Source organism: Saccopteryx leptura, chromosome 11, assembly GCF_036850995.1.
Source record: "Saccopteryx leptura isolate mSacLep1 chromosome 11, mSacLep1_pri_phased_curated, whole genome shotgun sequence".
Lineage (NCBI taxonomy): Eukaryota > Metazoa > Chordata > Mammalia > Chiroptera > Emballonuridae > Saccopteryx > Saccopteryx leptura.
This window is the reverse complement of record NC_089513.1, coordinates 46,161,681-46,177,440: the sequence shown is the minus strand read 5'-3', so window position 1 is coordinate 46,177,440 and position 15,760 is coordinate 46,161,681. Positions and strand designations below refer to the sequence as shown.

Sequence of the window (15,760 nt, the reverse complement as noted above, 5' to 3'; positions counted from 1 at the left end):
ATTCTCCCTCCCCCTCACTTATCTTAGTTCACGGCACCCCACACAAGTTAAATAATATCAAGACCAACAAAAGAAACCGACAGATGAACAAAGAAGTCACTAAGCAGGTAAGTTAAAGAATTAGTTTTTGGTTTATTAAATACAGTTATATATTACAATTATACATTTTTGTTATTTAAACTATAAATATCGCCGAAATTATGGTTTTTTTCTCGAAGTGACACACTACCCGAGTTATGCTCGGGTTTTTGGTGAATTTTGACACACCAAGCTGAAAAGATTGCCCATCACTGATCTAGCTAGTAAGTTATACAACTAGTCTTAAATCACATACCTTTGTTTTTACCATTTAATGCAGCAGTTTAAATATATAGGTCAGAAATCATTTTATCTTATTTCTCAGAATGACTTTAAAATTTATCTCTTAAGTCTCTGACTGTATTTTATATTCCTGCCAAACAAATAGTTTCTTCTGGTTCATTGAACGTATTCTGTGCTCTTTTGAGATTTCTTTTTTCCTTTGAAAAGGTCTATTCATCCACCATTTCTATGAAACTTTTCTGATTCTTTTTTGATTATTTCTTAGATGTATTTCTATCAATGGAGGCCTGGGCTTGCGTTTTTGAATTAGTGTGTGCTTATTTAGTTTTTTGTTGGTGGCTCCCTTTCTGCTTTAAAGAAAACTATATTTCTGAATATCTCTAACATAACTGTTTTCTCTTGTATTCTAAAAAATTTTTTTCCCATTGATAGAGGAAGGTTGAGAGAGAGAGAGAGAGAGGCATCAACTCATTCAATTTAGTCTTGTATTCATTGATTGCTTCTTTTATGTGCCCTGACCAGGGATCAGCCTGCAATCCTAGCATGCTGGGATGATGCTTTATTTGCTGAGCCACCCGGCCAGGGCCTATACATTTTTCTTTTTGTTTGTTTTGTTTTATTTATCGACTACATTTGTTTTGTAAGCATAGCCAGCAAGTCCTAAATTTCGACTGTTTCTTTCCATTTATACTGTTATAATCCTGACTTAAACATTATCTTGCCTGGACTGCTGTGTATACTTCTTATGACTTGACTCCCTTACTCTATCTAGCCCAGGCATGGCCAACATACGGCCCACAGGCTGGATCCGGTCCGCAGAATGAGTTTATGCGGCCCGCGATTAAATTTTTAATATTCTCCGCACAACGCACTATGGAATGAAATAAGTGGTACTTTTAAATCCTTATACATAAACTACGATATCTAACCATTGTACAATGAAAGTTAAAATCTCAGCTACTCAGAAGCGGAAGCGTCTTTGATTATTGGCAGTTGAGATATTTAAGAAGATAGTGATACACGGAAAAGAATTCTGCGTGTGACTAATCTAGGGTTAACTTCCAATAATTGGTTGAATGGATTCACAATACTTTATTTTTTTAAAAAAAATTCCATTATACCCCTGGCCGGTTGGCTCAGTGGTAGAGCGTCGGCCTGGTGTGCAGAAGTTCCGGGTTCAATTCCCGGCCAGGGCACACAGGAGAAGCGCTCATCTGCTTCGTGTCCACCCTTCCCCCTCTCCTTCCTCTCTGTCTCTCTCTTCCCCTTCTGCAGCGAGGCTCCATTGGAGCAAAGATGGCCCGAGCGCTGGGGATGGCTCCTTGGCCTCTGCCCCAGGCGCTAGAGTGGCTCTGGTCGCAATAGAGCGACGCCCCGGAGGGGCAGAGCATCGGCCCCTGGTGGGTGTGCCGGGTGGATCCTGGTCGGGCGTATGGAGGAGTCTGTCTGACTGTCTCTCCCCGTTTCCAGCTTCAGAAAAATACAAAAAAAAAAAAAAATTCCATTATAAAGATTGACAACTTTTGTACTCATCTGTGCAATTTTTATAAGCAATTGAATAATAGAAAATATGAAAATTTAAAAAAAACTTGCCAAGGAATATTTAGTAATCTTCAGCTCAGTTTATATTTGTGAACAAACTTTTTCTTTAATGAATCTAAATAAAAGTACAACAAGATCATGATTTAATGATTTACATTGGGCTGTGTTAAGAATAGCTACTATTGTAAATCAGAAAAAACCAGGAACTGCATTATTCCATACGTAGGTGGGACATAAAAGTGAAACTAAGAGACATTGATAAGAGTGTGGTGGTTAGGGGGGGGAGAGGGGGAATGGGAGAGGGAAAGGTGGAGGGGGAGGGGCACAAAGAAAACAAGATAGAAGGTGACAGAGGACAATCTGACTTTGGGTGATGGGTATGCAACATAATTGAACGACAAGATAACCTGGACTTGTTATCTTTGAATATATGTATCCTGATTTATTGATGTCACCCCCATTAAAAAAATAAAATTATAAAAAAAAAGTTAGTACTAATATTTAAAGGGCATCATAAATAAAATACAGTTTACCTCCTAAAATAAAAAAGACATAAAATTTTTTTGCCAAGAAGCTTCCAGGGGAAAAAAAAATAAAAGAAACTACAAAAGACTTTTTCTTCCCAAATAAATATAAATTACCAATACTAAAAAAAAAAAAAAAAAAAAAAAAAGAATAGCTACTACATGTATAGAGCCAGATATTAAAAAAATAGTAGGCGATGCAAAGCGCCTCAACAAGTCACATTAGTTTTTTTAATTTGTTGTACTAAATTACTTACATTTATTCATAAACAAATTACATAATAAAATTTTGTTTATTTAAATGAATCATTTTTGTATTTAACATGTTTTAATTTTAATATTTCGTCTGGCCCGTGAAAAAAGTTTTCTTTTTAATCTTGCCTGGGGGCAAACACTGTTGGCCACGCCTGCTCTAGCCACTTTTACTTTCTTCCTTTTGTTCTCCATACTACAGCAAGAGTGCTATTTGAAAGTAACAGAGGGCTTGGCCATAGTAGCAGTAAACAGTTACCAAATGAATCAGTAGGTACTGTTCTCCATCTTCTCTGTCCCTACAATCAAGCGTTTGTGTGGAAGGAGACTGCAGAAGGACTGCATACAAAACATACTTGGTTTATGTGTCATATCCTTGAAGTTCACTGGGCATCCAGACTTCATTCTAGTGTTCATTCCTCTCTGCCCTCCTTTTTTTATTCTTAACCACCTCTGTTCAGACACAGATTATTCTTATAATTGGCTCTTTATTTAGAATCTGGTTACCTTATAGGGATTTTAAACCTAGATATAGAAAATGAATTATATACAGTTTTTTTATTTATTATCAGTAAGTAGCAATAATACATTAGTTCTTATAGAGTGTAGATTTTTGTACTCTAATTCTTGCATATACAGCACATGCTTATTTAATTCCTAGAATGTCCTTTATCTTTTTTTTTTCTTTTAAGATATTATTTATTGACCTCACAAGGGGGGTGATGAGAAATAGTTGCGTCACTCTAGCTGTTCACTGGTTGCTTGTCATATGTGCATTGACTGGGTAAGCCCAGGGTTTTGAACCAGCAACCTCAGCATTCCAGGTGGACAATCTATCCACTGTGCCACCACAGGCCAGACTCCTTTACCTTTAAAGAACATATTACTTTCTCCGAAGGGAACTGAGATTTTGGGAACCAGAACAAGTTTTTTCTTTTATTTAATTACGGAAAATTTCTAAACTTAAAAAAATAGAGAATAATATAATGAACCTCCATGTTACCTGTTACCCAGCTTCAATATGAGTAATCTCCTCAGCCTTCCCCCACCCAGTTATTTTGAAAGAAATACTATTTTTTTATATGTAAATACTTCAGTTAAAATAAAATTTTCAAGGGCCCAGATATAGCTATTGCAAGAACCAGAACTGAAATCCAGGGGTGTATCACTATTGTACAGAGAGCACAGCTCCTGCTTCTAGTTCAAAATTGAACTTGACTGTCAAGCATGTGCTCATAAAATAGTGACTCTGATGTTCACAAGCCACACATTGTTTAAAAAAACCTATTTGTGTGTGTGTGTGTGTGTGTTTGTGTGTGATAGAGAGGGACAGATAGGGACAGACAGGAAGGGAAAGAGATGAGAAGCATCAATTCTTCATGTGGCATCTGAGTTAGTTGTTCGTTGATTGCTTTCTCGTATGTGCCTTGACTGGGGGCTCAGCAGTTGAGTGACCCCTTATTCAAGCCAGTGACCTTGGGCTTCAAGCCAGAGACCTTTGGGCTCAGGCCAGTGACCATGGGGTCATGTCTATGACCCCATGCTCAAGCCAGCCACCCCCTGTCCAAGCCAGTGACCTCGTGCTCAAGCTGGTGAACCCGCGCTCAAGCTGGGGACCTTGAGGTTTCAAACCTGTGTCCTCTGCATCCCAGTCTGACGCTCTGTCCCAGGGGTCCCCAAACTTTTTACATAGGGGGCCAGTTCACTGTCCCTCAGACTGTTGGAGGGCCGCCACATACAGTGCTCCTCTCACTGACCACCAATGAAAGAGGTGCCCCTTCCGGAAGTGCGGAGGGGGCCGGATAAATGGCCTCAGGGGGCCGCAGTTTGGGGACGCCTGCTCTATCCTGTGCCACCACCTACCTGGTCAGCGTAAAAAAACTTTATTTTAATATTCTATATTATTTTATTTAATATCTTATTTCCCTATATATGACAATTACTTTTTAAATTGATTTTAATTGTGTTTACATAGATTCTAGTGTTGCCCTGAATGCACCCCCACTCCCCCCTATTTCCCTCAACATCTCCTTTGTCCCCCTCCTTATAGTGTAAAAGAACTATTTTTGATTTATTGAACAAGTGATCTTAGTATAAAAGAACAATAAAAGATTGTCCCCAATTCTATAACTCGAAAATGGCAGTGATTTTCATTACTTTACAGTGGTAACTTTTACTGTTCTGATGTCCATCATCCATGCATGTGAACCTTTTCAGTTAAGGTTAGATTACCAAGCACTTATTTTTCTAAAGTTTATTACTTCTTACTCCTTAAGAAAAAAAAAAAAACAAACTCAACTATATTATTACCCTTTAAAATGTGAAACCTTGCTTGCCAATAATCATTTTTTGAAGTTTATTGTTTGTGGGGACAAAGTTAATACCTAGAGAAAAATTCTTAACTTAATTGATAGCTTGTTTCTAGATATCTTGAGGATAAAATTGTCTTTTCTTTTGGGGTAATTACTTACCTGGAGGATAACTTTAAATTTTCAAAAGATTCCTGGTGTTGGAGTTTGAAACACCTCCTTGGAGGCAGAGGGTTCTTCTTCCTTTTTCTGGACTGAACCTTAGTTTCAGTTTGTGGATGAGAACAAGGGAAGTGCTACTGAGAAATGTTTTTACTAATGAAAAAAAGAAGGGATAGAATAGTCTATAATATGTGCTGATTAAAATGTTTGTAATTTATTATTTAAAACTATATGTTACATTTAAAGTATTATTTTCAATTTTATTGAAATACTTTGAAACGTGCTGTGTTCTTATTTTTTCCTCTTAAGGAATAATATTTAAGTAAATAATATCTGTAATTAATGTAAGCATGTATCTTTGTTTTAATAGGCATTAAGCATGATGGAACCATGTGTGATACCTGCCGCCAGCAACCAATCATTGGCATTCGATGGAAGTGTGCAGAGTGTACAAATTATGATCTGTGCACGGTATGTTATCATGGAGATAAACATCATTTAAGGCATCGCTTCTATAGAATTACTACACCAGGAAGTGAAAGGTATGGGAAACAATTTTTTCTTCAGTTGAAATTCTTTTTTTTGTATTAAAATTTTACACTTACTCAGCCTTAAAAATAGGATTAGGAAAGCTTCTGACAGCTAATTTAGTCAGGATGTAGCAGATAGCAGACTAGATGTGGACCAGGCCTGCTGCCTCTGAAGATGAAGCTGTATTTTTTCAAGAGAATCTCTAGACTGTTCTTTCTCTTTATAGTGACTTTGCACTGCTCAGTATTTGGAAATGCAGGGGCAGCTCAGGAAAGGCTGCTTCTTTTCTTTTTCTATGCTTTCTATTCTGTTGATTGCCACCACTAGGGGCCATTGATTAAATCAGGAGGTATTTGAGACAGCTACTATGCTTGTGAAAATTTGAAGATTATAAAGCACAATTTTTTTTGTTTGTGTGATAGAGATATAGAGAAGGACAGACCAATAGGAAGGGAGAGAGATGAGAATCGTCAATTCTTCGTTGTGGCACCTTAGTTGTTCATTGATTGCTTGCTCAAGCCAGCGACCATCGGGTCATGTCTATGATTCCATGCTCAAGCTAATGACCTGGTGCTCAAACTGGATGAGCCCGCGCTCAAGCTGGCGACCTCGGGGTTTTGAAACCGGGTCCTCTGCGTACCAGTCTGACACTCTGTTTACTGCGCCACTGCCTGGTCATGCTAAAGCACAATATACTTCAGGAGTTAACAAATTAAGGGGGTTATTTGGTTAACAGTGATTATCGTAATGTTCTATACTCTTTGTAGAGATATGTACTGTCTTAGGAGTAAGAGAAAGGAGTGTTAATTTTGAATGGGTGTAGAGTTTCAGGTAATTTAGTTTTTCTCATGTAGATATGGATAATGCATAGGAGCAAGAATCTAGCCAGTCAGCTCTGGCTGGTGGCGTGGATAGAGCATCATCCCAGAGCACCAAGGCTGCAGCAGTTTGATCCCTGTTCAGGGCACAGATGACGAGCAATCAATGGCTGCACAACTAAGTGGAACAATGAGTTGATGCTTCTCTTTCTCACTCTCCCTTCTTTGGTTCAAAAAAACCCAAAAACAGGAGTAATAGAAAAATGGATTCTAGTGTCATGGTGTTCCAGTTTAAATCATGGTCCTATCATCTATTGACTAAGTAATTTGAAACAAGTTATAGTATTTATTTTTTTCTTGTTTACAATTTTTAGAGTATAATAAAGACATTCAAAAAATGAATAGAATAGTGAGATGAAAGTTAAAAAACAAAAGGAAAAATACCAAATCTTTTTGATTTTATGAATAAGAAGAATATACAAGAATAAAGGATAGATGGCCTTGGAGAACCCAGCTCGTCCAGATAATTAAGTTTAGAATCTTTTTCAAGGTCCACAGTCTTCTGGAGGTATGCAGTACTCTGGAGATAGTTACAGTGTAGGTAAATTCTAGGTTACAAATTTTACTTAGCATATACTATGCATCATAATTTTGAACAGTTCTTAACCTATTGAAATTGGGTGATTTCACACAAAAATCTAAGTTTATGAATTTTTAAATCCGCCCGCGCGCGTGCGCGCGCGCACACACACACACACACACCCCCCGAATACTCAATACTGGGCCTATATATATTTGTGTCAGGAGTTGACTGAAGCACTGGGAGCACCTGTGCCCTGTAACAACTCGTGGGCTTGATTTTGCCAGATTCCCTGTGACTGCCTGTTGTCTTCCTAAATAAACTTGAGGTCAAGTGCCACTTGCCATTTGTCATTTCCGTGGGGCTTTCTTAGGCCCTTGTTTATATTATTTGCTTAACAGTTGTAGCTGATTTGTGCTTGCCATCTCTAAAGTAGTGGAAAATATAGTGCTTCTCTGAAGTAGACTGGGTTCATATGTGAATTCCATTACTATTTAACATTTGTGGTCTTGGACAAATTACTTAATTTTTTGAAACTCAATTTCCTTTTTTTGTAAAGTGGATAATATAAAAATACTGTCGTCTTAAGAAGTACAACAAACATTACACCTTTGTAAGTGCTTTTATGTATAGTAAAAGCCCAGTAAATATTAGCTGTTTTTATTATTCCAATTACCACTGTCATCATCATCACCTGTAGAAGGTATGCCTATAACATGCTGTTATGGTATTAACTAGAACAAAGAATAATCTTTTATATTTTCAAAATAACCTTTTATATAATCTTGTTTTAAAAAAATAAGTTACCTATTTTTATATAAAGTTGAAAGTAAATAATTTTATTTTAGGGTTCTGTTAGAGTCTCGTAGAAAATCTAAGAAGATTACAGCCAGAGGGATCTTTGCAGGTGCCAGAGTGGTACGAGGAGTAGACTGGCAATGGGAAGATCAGGATGGAGGAAATGGACGTAGAGGAAAGGTAAAATCTTTTTCTTAGTCCGTCATGTTATTCTAGACCAGGGGTAGTCAACCTTTTTATACCTGCCGCCCACTTTTGTATCTGTTAGTAGTAAAATTTTCTAACCGCCCACTGGTTTCACAGTAATGGTGATTTATAAAGTAGGGAAGTAACTTTACTTTATAAAATTTATAAAGCAGAGTTACAGCAAGTTAAAGCATATAATAATAATTACTTACTAAGTACTTTATGTTGGATTTTTGCTAAGTTTGGCAGAATAAGTCTTTATAAAACAACTTACTATAGTTAAATCTATCTTTTTATTTATACTTTGGTTGCTCCGCTACTGCCCACCATGAAAGCTTGAACACCCACTAGTGGGCGGTAGGGACCAGGTTGACTACCACTGTTCTAGACTATAGTATGTCAGGGGATCTTTTATTACTAGTATAATTGAATTTCTTGGCCTATTTTTTCCTATGCCAAGAACAATTTTTAAAATCTTTATTTTTCAGGGGAAAAAACAAGAATGTTTCTGCTTTGTTTTAAATACTGGCATTTCTTGAGAAAGTTGTTGGGTTGAATTAACTTTCTGCTTTTAAGGCTTCATATTGCCATTTTGTTGCTCAGGATATCCTCTAAACATTGTTTGGGCTAGTCTTCTCTGAGCTTTATCTAATGCTCAGTTTTTTTGCTGTTAAAATTTCATGTGAATTTATTTGTTTTATATTGCATTCTCTCAAATACCTGTGTGTTAGGGGTAATAAGCAGCTACTTTGTAATCTAGTGCACTTACTTCTGTTACTCTTCTTAGGTAATGTGTAGAGCTGTCTTGAGTCAGTTATAGTAGTTATTCTGGAGGGAATTGTGTAGAGCCTGTTTCACTGGGGTGGGATAGCCAGGGATATTAGGCTAAGTGGAACATTGGATTTATGTACTTAGTTTGGGCATTATGTTTCTCTGTTAATTATTCATTGATTCAATCAACAACTGTATTGAATTGTGTATACTCTGCTAGATGTATTAAAATGAGTAACATTTCACATATGAGACTTTTTAGCCTTAAGGAATGATTTTTTTTTTTTTTACTTTAAATAATGTTTTTATTTTTCAGTTGCAGTTGACATATGTACTATACTATGTATAGCAGTGGTCCCCAACCTTTTTTGAGCCACGGACCGGTTTAATGTCAGAAAGTATTTTCACGGACCGGCCTTTAGGGTGAGACGGATAAATCCACAAAATAAAATTATGTGACCAGCTTAAAAACTGTGGTATTTTTAAATATAATTGTCGAACTTAACGATATTTATTGGGCTAAGTTAAAGGAGGAACGAACATGTCCTCATTATTTAGGCTGTATTTAAATTTGTTATTCTGACAACGTTTCATGTTATTTATTCTTTCTTTGTGGAATGGTTCCAAATGGCCCACGGACCGGTACCGGTCCACGGGCCTGGGGGTTGGTGACCACTGATGTATATAGTACATAGTTTCAGGTGTACACCACAGTGATTAGACATTATATAAATGAGTGGTCACCCTGATAATCTAGTACCCATATAACACCATACATAGTTGTTACAATATTATTGATTATATTCTCTATGTTGTATGCTGCATCCCCATGACTATTCTGTAACTACCAATTTGTACTTCTTAATCCTTTCACTTTTTCACCCCCCCTACAACCCTCTCCCATCTGCCAACTGTCAAAATGTTCTCTTTATCAATGAGTCTGTTTTTGTTCTGCTTGTTTGTTTATTGTGCTCTTTAGATTGCATACATCTGGCATTTGTCTTCCTCTGTCTGACTTATTTCACTCAGCACAATACCCTCTAAGTCCATGCATATTGTTGCAGATGGCAAGATTTCATTCTTTTTTATGACTGAGTCATATTCCATTGTGTATCTGTTCCACTTTATCAATTCATCTATTGATGGACACATAGTTTGCTTCCACATCTTGGTTATTGTAAATAATGCTGCAATGAGCATATGGATCATATGTATTTTCAGTTTAGTGTTTTGAGTTTCTTTGGATAAATGCCCAGAAGTGAAATTGCTGGATCCTTCTTTGTTGCTTATTGTATAGCCTTTATTTTGTTCCACTTATTTATGCATTCATTGGTTGATTCTCGTATGTGCCTAGGCTGGGGATTGAACCCACAACCTTGGTGTGTTGGGACAATGCTCTAACCAACCAAACTACCCGGTCAGGGGTTCACCTTTGTTTTAAAGTCTTATTTTGTCTGATATAAATACTGCTACCCTAGCTCTTTTTAGTTTGTTTTTATTTTTGTGAAATATCTTTTTCCATCCCTTTTAGTCTGTGTGTGTCTTTGATCTGAAGTGAGTCCCTTGTAGACATCGTATGTAAGAGTCTTGTTTTGTTATCTATCCAGTCACTGTATGTCTTTTAATTGGAGCATTTAATCCATTTACATTTAAAGTAATTATTGACAGATATGTATTAATGCAGATGGGCGCCTCTCCTGTGTGTCTTTGATCTGAGTCCCTTGTAGACATCGTATGTAAGAGTCTTGTTTTGTTATCTATCCAGTCGTATTGAAAAGCCACTGGAAATAGCTTGGGTGAGCCCACAGTTGTGTGGGGTGGGGTCGTTGAATCACCATGGCGGGCAAACAGTGTGAGCTAGGCTAATAGAGACTCACTTATGGACCTGCCTGACAGCTCTGTTGTGGGAGGGATCAGAAAAGGAACAATGGTCTTGTGGGAGAAAGACCATTGTGTGGGAGAAAGCTGCCCCTCCAGCTCTCATGCTGATGCTAGACAATTCAGTTCCTCAAGGTGCTGCCCTAGTACTGGAGCTCAGAGCAAGTTGAGTATGAGTAAATCTCTGTGCATGTGTAGGACCACCTGGGACTTCCAATTTCCCTTTCTCTCACTCAACCACAATTCATGCTGGCTTTTATAGCCAGATGTTATGGGGAATTTTCTTCCTGGCATTAGAACCTTGGGCTGTGGAGTGTGGTGTGGGGCTGAGATCCCTTGTTCCACATGGGGACCTCCACTGCTGAGGTATCCCTCCTGATTTTTATCTGACACATGTGGATGTGGGAACTACTAGTTCTGTGTCTCCACCTCTCTTACCAGTATTGATGTGGCTTTTTATTTATATTCTTAGGTGTAAGACTTACTTTGGGCTAGAATTCAGGCAGTTCTGAATGATGGTTGTTCTGTAGTTTACGTGTAATTTTAATGTGGTTGTAGGAGGAGGATTTGAATACCATGTTTACCTATGCCTCCATCTTGATTGGATCGAGGAATGATGCTTTTAAAGTCTGTGTGATCTTGGGAACTCTTCCCTGGAATTGAAAAGCCTCTTTTGTACAACTTGGTGCAAAAGCCTCTTTTGTACAACTTGAATTTGAAAAAAAAAAGTTTTTCAATTGATTTGAGAGAGAGAGAGAGAGAGAGGGTGAGGGAAAGTAAGAGAGAGAAAGAGAGAGAGAGAAGCATCAACTCTGTTCCCATTTAGCTGTTCCATGTATTTGTGTACTCACTGATTGCTTCTGATAACTGCCCTGACTGGGGATAAAACCTGTGACCTTGGTGCACTATGACAGCACTTGATTCACTGAGCCACTTGGCCAGGGCTATTTGGCACATTTTTTTAAAGATTTTATTTATTGAAGACTTCAAAGAGGATCTACTAGAAAAGCCAAATTCGACAGCAGATTACAAACAACAGCTGATGCCAACCCAAGAAGAACTAGAAATAACACAACTGAAAATTGAAGGCAGACAACACCAAACCTCGACTTAACCAGCTCTACAAACAACACCCCCAAACAGGGAGGGTATACACAGACAAAATGGGAAGACAGAGAAGTGCAATCTAAATGAACCAACAAGAGAAACCTCCAGAAAATGAACTGAGTGAGTTGGAAATAAGCAAACTACTGGATGCAGAGTTTAAAATAATGATTATTAGAGTGCTGAAAGATCTTAGAACAACAATAGATGGACGAAATGAACACATAAATAAAGAGATAACAAGCTTCAAAAAGGACATTGAAATAATAAAGAAGAACCAGTCAGAAATGAAAAATACAATATCAGAAATGAAAACTACACTGGAAACAATTAAAAGCAGGCTGGATGAAGCAGCGATTTAGAAGACAAGATAAATGAAAACACGGAAGTGGAGCAGCAAAAAGAAAAGAGGCTGAAAAACTCTTAGAAAACTCTAACAGAGCTGTGTTATAAACTTAAGAGAAACAACATCTGCATCATAGGGGTTCCTGAGGAAGAAGAGGAAGAACAAGGGATAGAGACCTTGTTCAATGAAATCATAACTGAAAACTTCCCTAAATCGATGCAGGAAAAAGTCACATTAGTTCAAGAAGTGCAGAGAACTCCATTAAAGAGAAACCCAAAGAAATCCAACACAAAGACACATCATAATTAAAATACCAAAGCTAAGAGATAAAGAGAAAATATTAAAAGCTGCTAGAGAAAAAAAAGGCTATCACCTACAAAGCAGCCCCCATAAGGATGACATCCTACTTCTCAACAGAAACACTTGAGGCCAGAAGGTAATGGCAAGAAATATTCAAAGTAATGCAGAAGAGCCTACAATCAAGACTTCTTTACCCAGCAAGGCTATTGTTTAAAATTAAAGGAGAAATAAAAAGCTTCCCAGACACACAAAAAACTCAAGGAATTCATTATAACCAAACTAATGCTGCAAGAAATGTTAAGGGGCCTGTTGTAACCAGAACAAAAAGGGAAAAGAATATAGTAAAAGAGGAATATAGCTTTAAAGTATAAAATGGCAATAAAGAACTACATACCAATAATATCCTTAAATGTAAATGGATTAAATGATCCAACCAAAAAACAGGGTAGCTGCATGGATAAGAAAACAGGACTCATACATATGCTGTCTATAAGAGACACACCTCAAAACAAAAGATACACATAGACTGAAGGTAAAAGAATGGAAAAAAATATTTCATGCAAATGAAATGAAAAAAAAAAAAAAGCTGGGGTAGCAATACTTACATCAGACAAAATGGACTTTAAAACAAAGGCTATAGTAAGGGATAAAGAAGGTCAGTACATAATGATAAAGAGAGCAATCCAACAGGAAGATATAACCATTATAAATATCTATACACCTAATATATATGAGAAAGGGGAACCCTCCTGCACTGCTGGTGGGAATGCAGACTGGTGCTGCCACTATAGAAACCAGTATGGAGATTCCTCAAAAATTAAAAATGGAACTGCCTTTTGATCCAGCCATCCCACTTTTAGGAATATATCTCAAGAACACCACATCACTGACTCAAAAAAGAAATTCACCCCCATGTTTATGGCAGCATTGTTCACAATAGTAAAGATTTGGAAACATCCCAAATGTCTGTCCGTGGATGAGTAGATTAAAATGCGGTGGTACATATATACCCTGGAATACTATGGGGCCATGAAAAAGAAGGAAATCTTACCTTTCGCGACAACATGGATAGACCTGGAAACTATGATGTTGAATGAAATAAGTCAGGCAGAGAAAGAAAAATATCATGTGACCTCACTCATTTGATGAACCCAAGAAACAATGTGAACTGAGGATTGGAATTGAGACAGAGGAGGGATCAAAGGGACCAGAGGAAAAGAGGACAGAGGGAAAGGGGATGATAGGATGGGATAAATCTGAAGGGAATGGAGGGGGGAGATATTAAGAAGGGGGAAAGAGAGCTGTTGAGGGAGATACAGGAGAGGGGTAATGCATTCGGGGCAACACTAGAAACTATGTGAACAATACATTAAAAAAAATAAAGAATTTTATATATTGATTTAACAGAGAGAGGAAAGAGAGACAGGGGAGGAATGAGAAGTATCAACTCATATTTGCTTCATTGTAGTTGTTCATTGCTTGCTTGTTGCTTGTCCTATGTACCTTGACTGGGCAAGCCCCGGGTTTTCCAAAAAGTGACCTCAGTGTTCCAAGTCAGTGCGCTATCCACAGCGCCACCATAGGCCAGGCTGTTTTCTTTTGAAGTCAATATTTTTAAAAATGTTTATTCATATAGATATTTTTAAAATTCAGAGTCTTATGTTGATTTCATTTTAAATAATAAGGTCTAATGTTAATGTTTGAAATCAGAAAGATGCATTTTAGCCATTTATAGGCATTATATTTTTATTCCAGAAGCAAACTTTAGCTTAAAAGTTATGTAAATATTGGTTAAACACATAACTATATACAGGGTTCTGTTTGGTGCATCAGATATATATAGTAATAACAAATGAGACAAAGTTTCTACTCTTCTGAAGCCATATTATAATTAGGGATAATAGACAAAAAAGTTTTATACAAATCTAAATTCTGTGACTATAGTGTGCCATGTGGACCAGGAGCTTTGGTGACACTTGATAGCTTGTTAGAAATATAATGGGTAATGATCCTCTTTCTCCTAGTGTTCGGCAAACTCATTAGTCAACAGAGCCAAATATCAACAATACAATGATTGAAATTTCTTTTGAGAGCCAATTTTTTTAAACTTAAACTATATAGGTAGGTACATTCCTTATCTAGGTAGCGCCCGCATGTAGTATTTTGTGGAAGAGCCACACTCAAGGGGCCAAAGAGCCACATATAGCTCGCGAGCTGCAGTTTGCTGACCAGGGTCTAGACCTTCTAAATAAGGACCTTCATTTTAACAAGATCCCTAAGTCATTTATATGCACATTAAAGTTTGAGAAGTACTGTTGTAAAAAGAAAAATAGTGTAAATTTCAAAAAGGTGCCATCTTGGGTGGATGGAGTGCTCTAGGAATGCCTAGCAAGCCGATGGTAGAGCAAGGGCACAACACCTTTGGGCGTAGGTGTAGGAATATCCTTGCCCCAGAGCAGAGAGTCTTGGTAAGAAGAGTTGGGGAATCACTCCCTACTCTCCTTAGGCAAGGCCCCTTGTGTAGCGAGCAACTTCACAACCTTTTACTGCAGTCCTGTATCAGTCCTGTGAAATATAAAGAATAGTAATAAAATGAACACTTTTGTTTATACTATACGGATGAGAAAGTAGAATGATATGAGTAACTTTAAAAGCCTTCTGTTAACCCTTTTCCAGGTGTAAACTTCTCTGACTTTTGCTGTCATTATTCACTGTTTTTCTTTATTGTATGACTTATTGCCATGTAATATAACATTTAGGATTAAAAAAATTATTTTTTTAGATTTTTATTTGTTTTATGGTGGGGGTGTAGTGAGAGGTATTGACTCATAGTTACTTTACTTTAGTTGTTCATGGCTTGCTTGTTGTATGTGCCTTGACCGGGCAAGCCAGGGTTTTGAACTGTGACCTCAGTGTTCCAGGTTGATGCTCTATCCACTAGGCAGGATTTAATTTTTGAAAAACCAAGTAACAAGCACAAATCTAGCTATTTCAAGGACAGGGCAGAATTGACACTTTTATTTATTTTAGAAAGGATATATATATATATATATATATATATATATAGAGAGAGAGAGAGAGAGAGAGAGAGAGAGAGAGAGAGAGAGAAGAAAGAAGAGAGAAGGGGGTTAGGAGCAGGAAGCATCAACTCCTGTATGTGCTTTGACCAGGCAAGTCTGAAGTTTCAAACCTGTGACCTCAGTGTTCCAGGTCTTTATCCACTGCGCCACCACAGGTCAGGCCAGAGTTGCCACTTTTAGATCAAAGCTTCCAGGAGAATATAGGGTATCTGGAATAACCTGCTTGCTTCCCTGGGAATTAAGAGTTCTTCTGGGGTT

The 15,760-nt window shown here is 37.5% G+C and overlaps 1 protein-coding gene across 1 annotated transcript in view; it reads left to right on the top strand.

Annotated features, from left to right (window-relative positions):
- Window positions 1–15,760, top strand: part of MIB1 (MIB E3 ubiquitin protein ligase 1) — a 155,774-nt gene that overhangs the window by 21,357 nt on the left and 118,657 nt on the right. Inside the window, exons 2-3 of the mRNA XM_066353422.1 lie at window positions 5,481–5,652; window positions 7,888–8,017. Coding sequence (XP_066209519.1) covers window positions 5,481–5,652; window positions 7,888–8,017 — 302 coding nt within the window. The remainder of the gene's footprint in view (window positions 1–5,480; window positions 5,653–7,887; window positions 8,018–15,760) is intronic.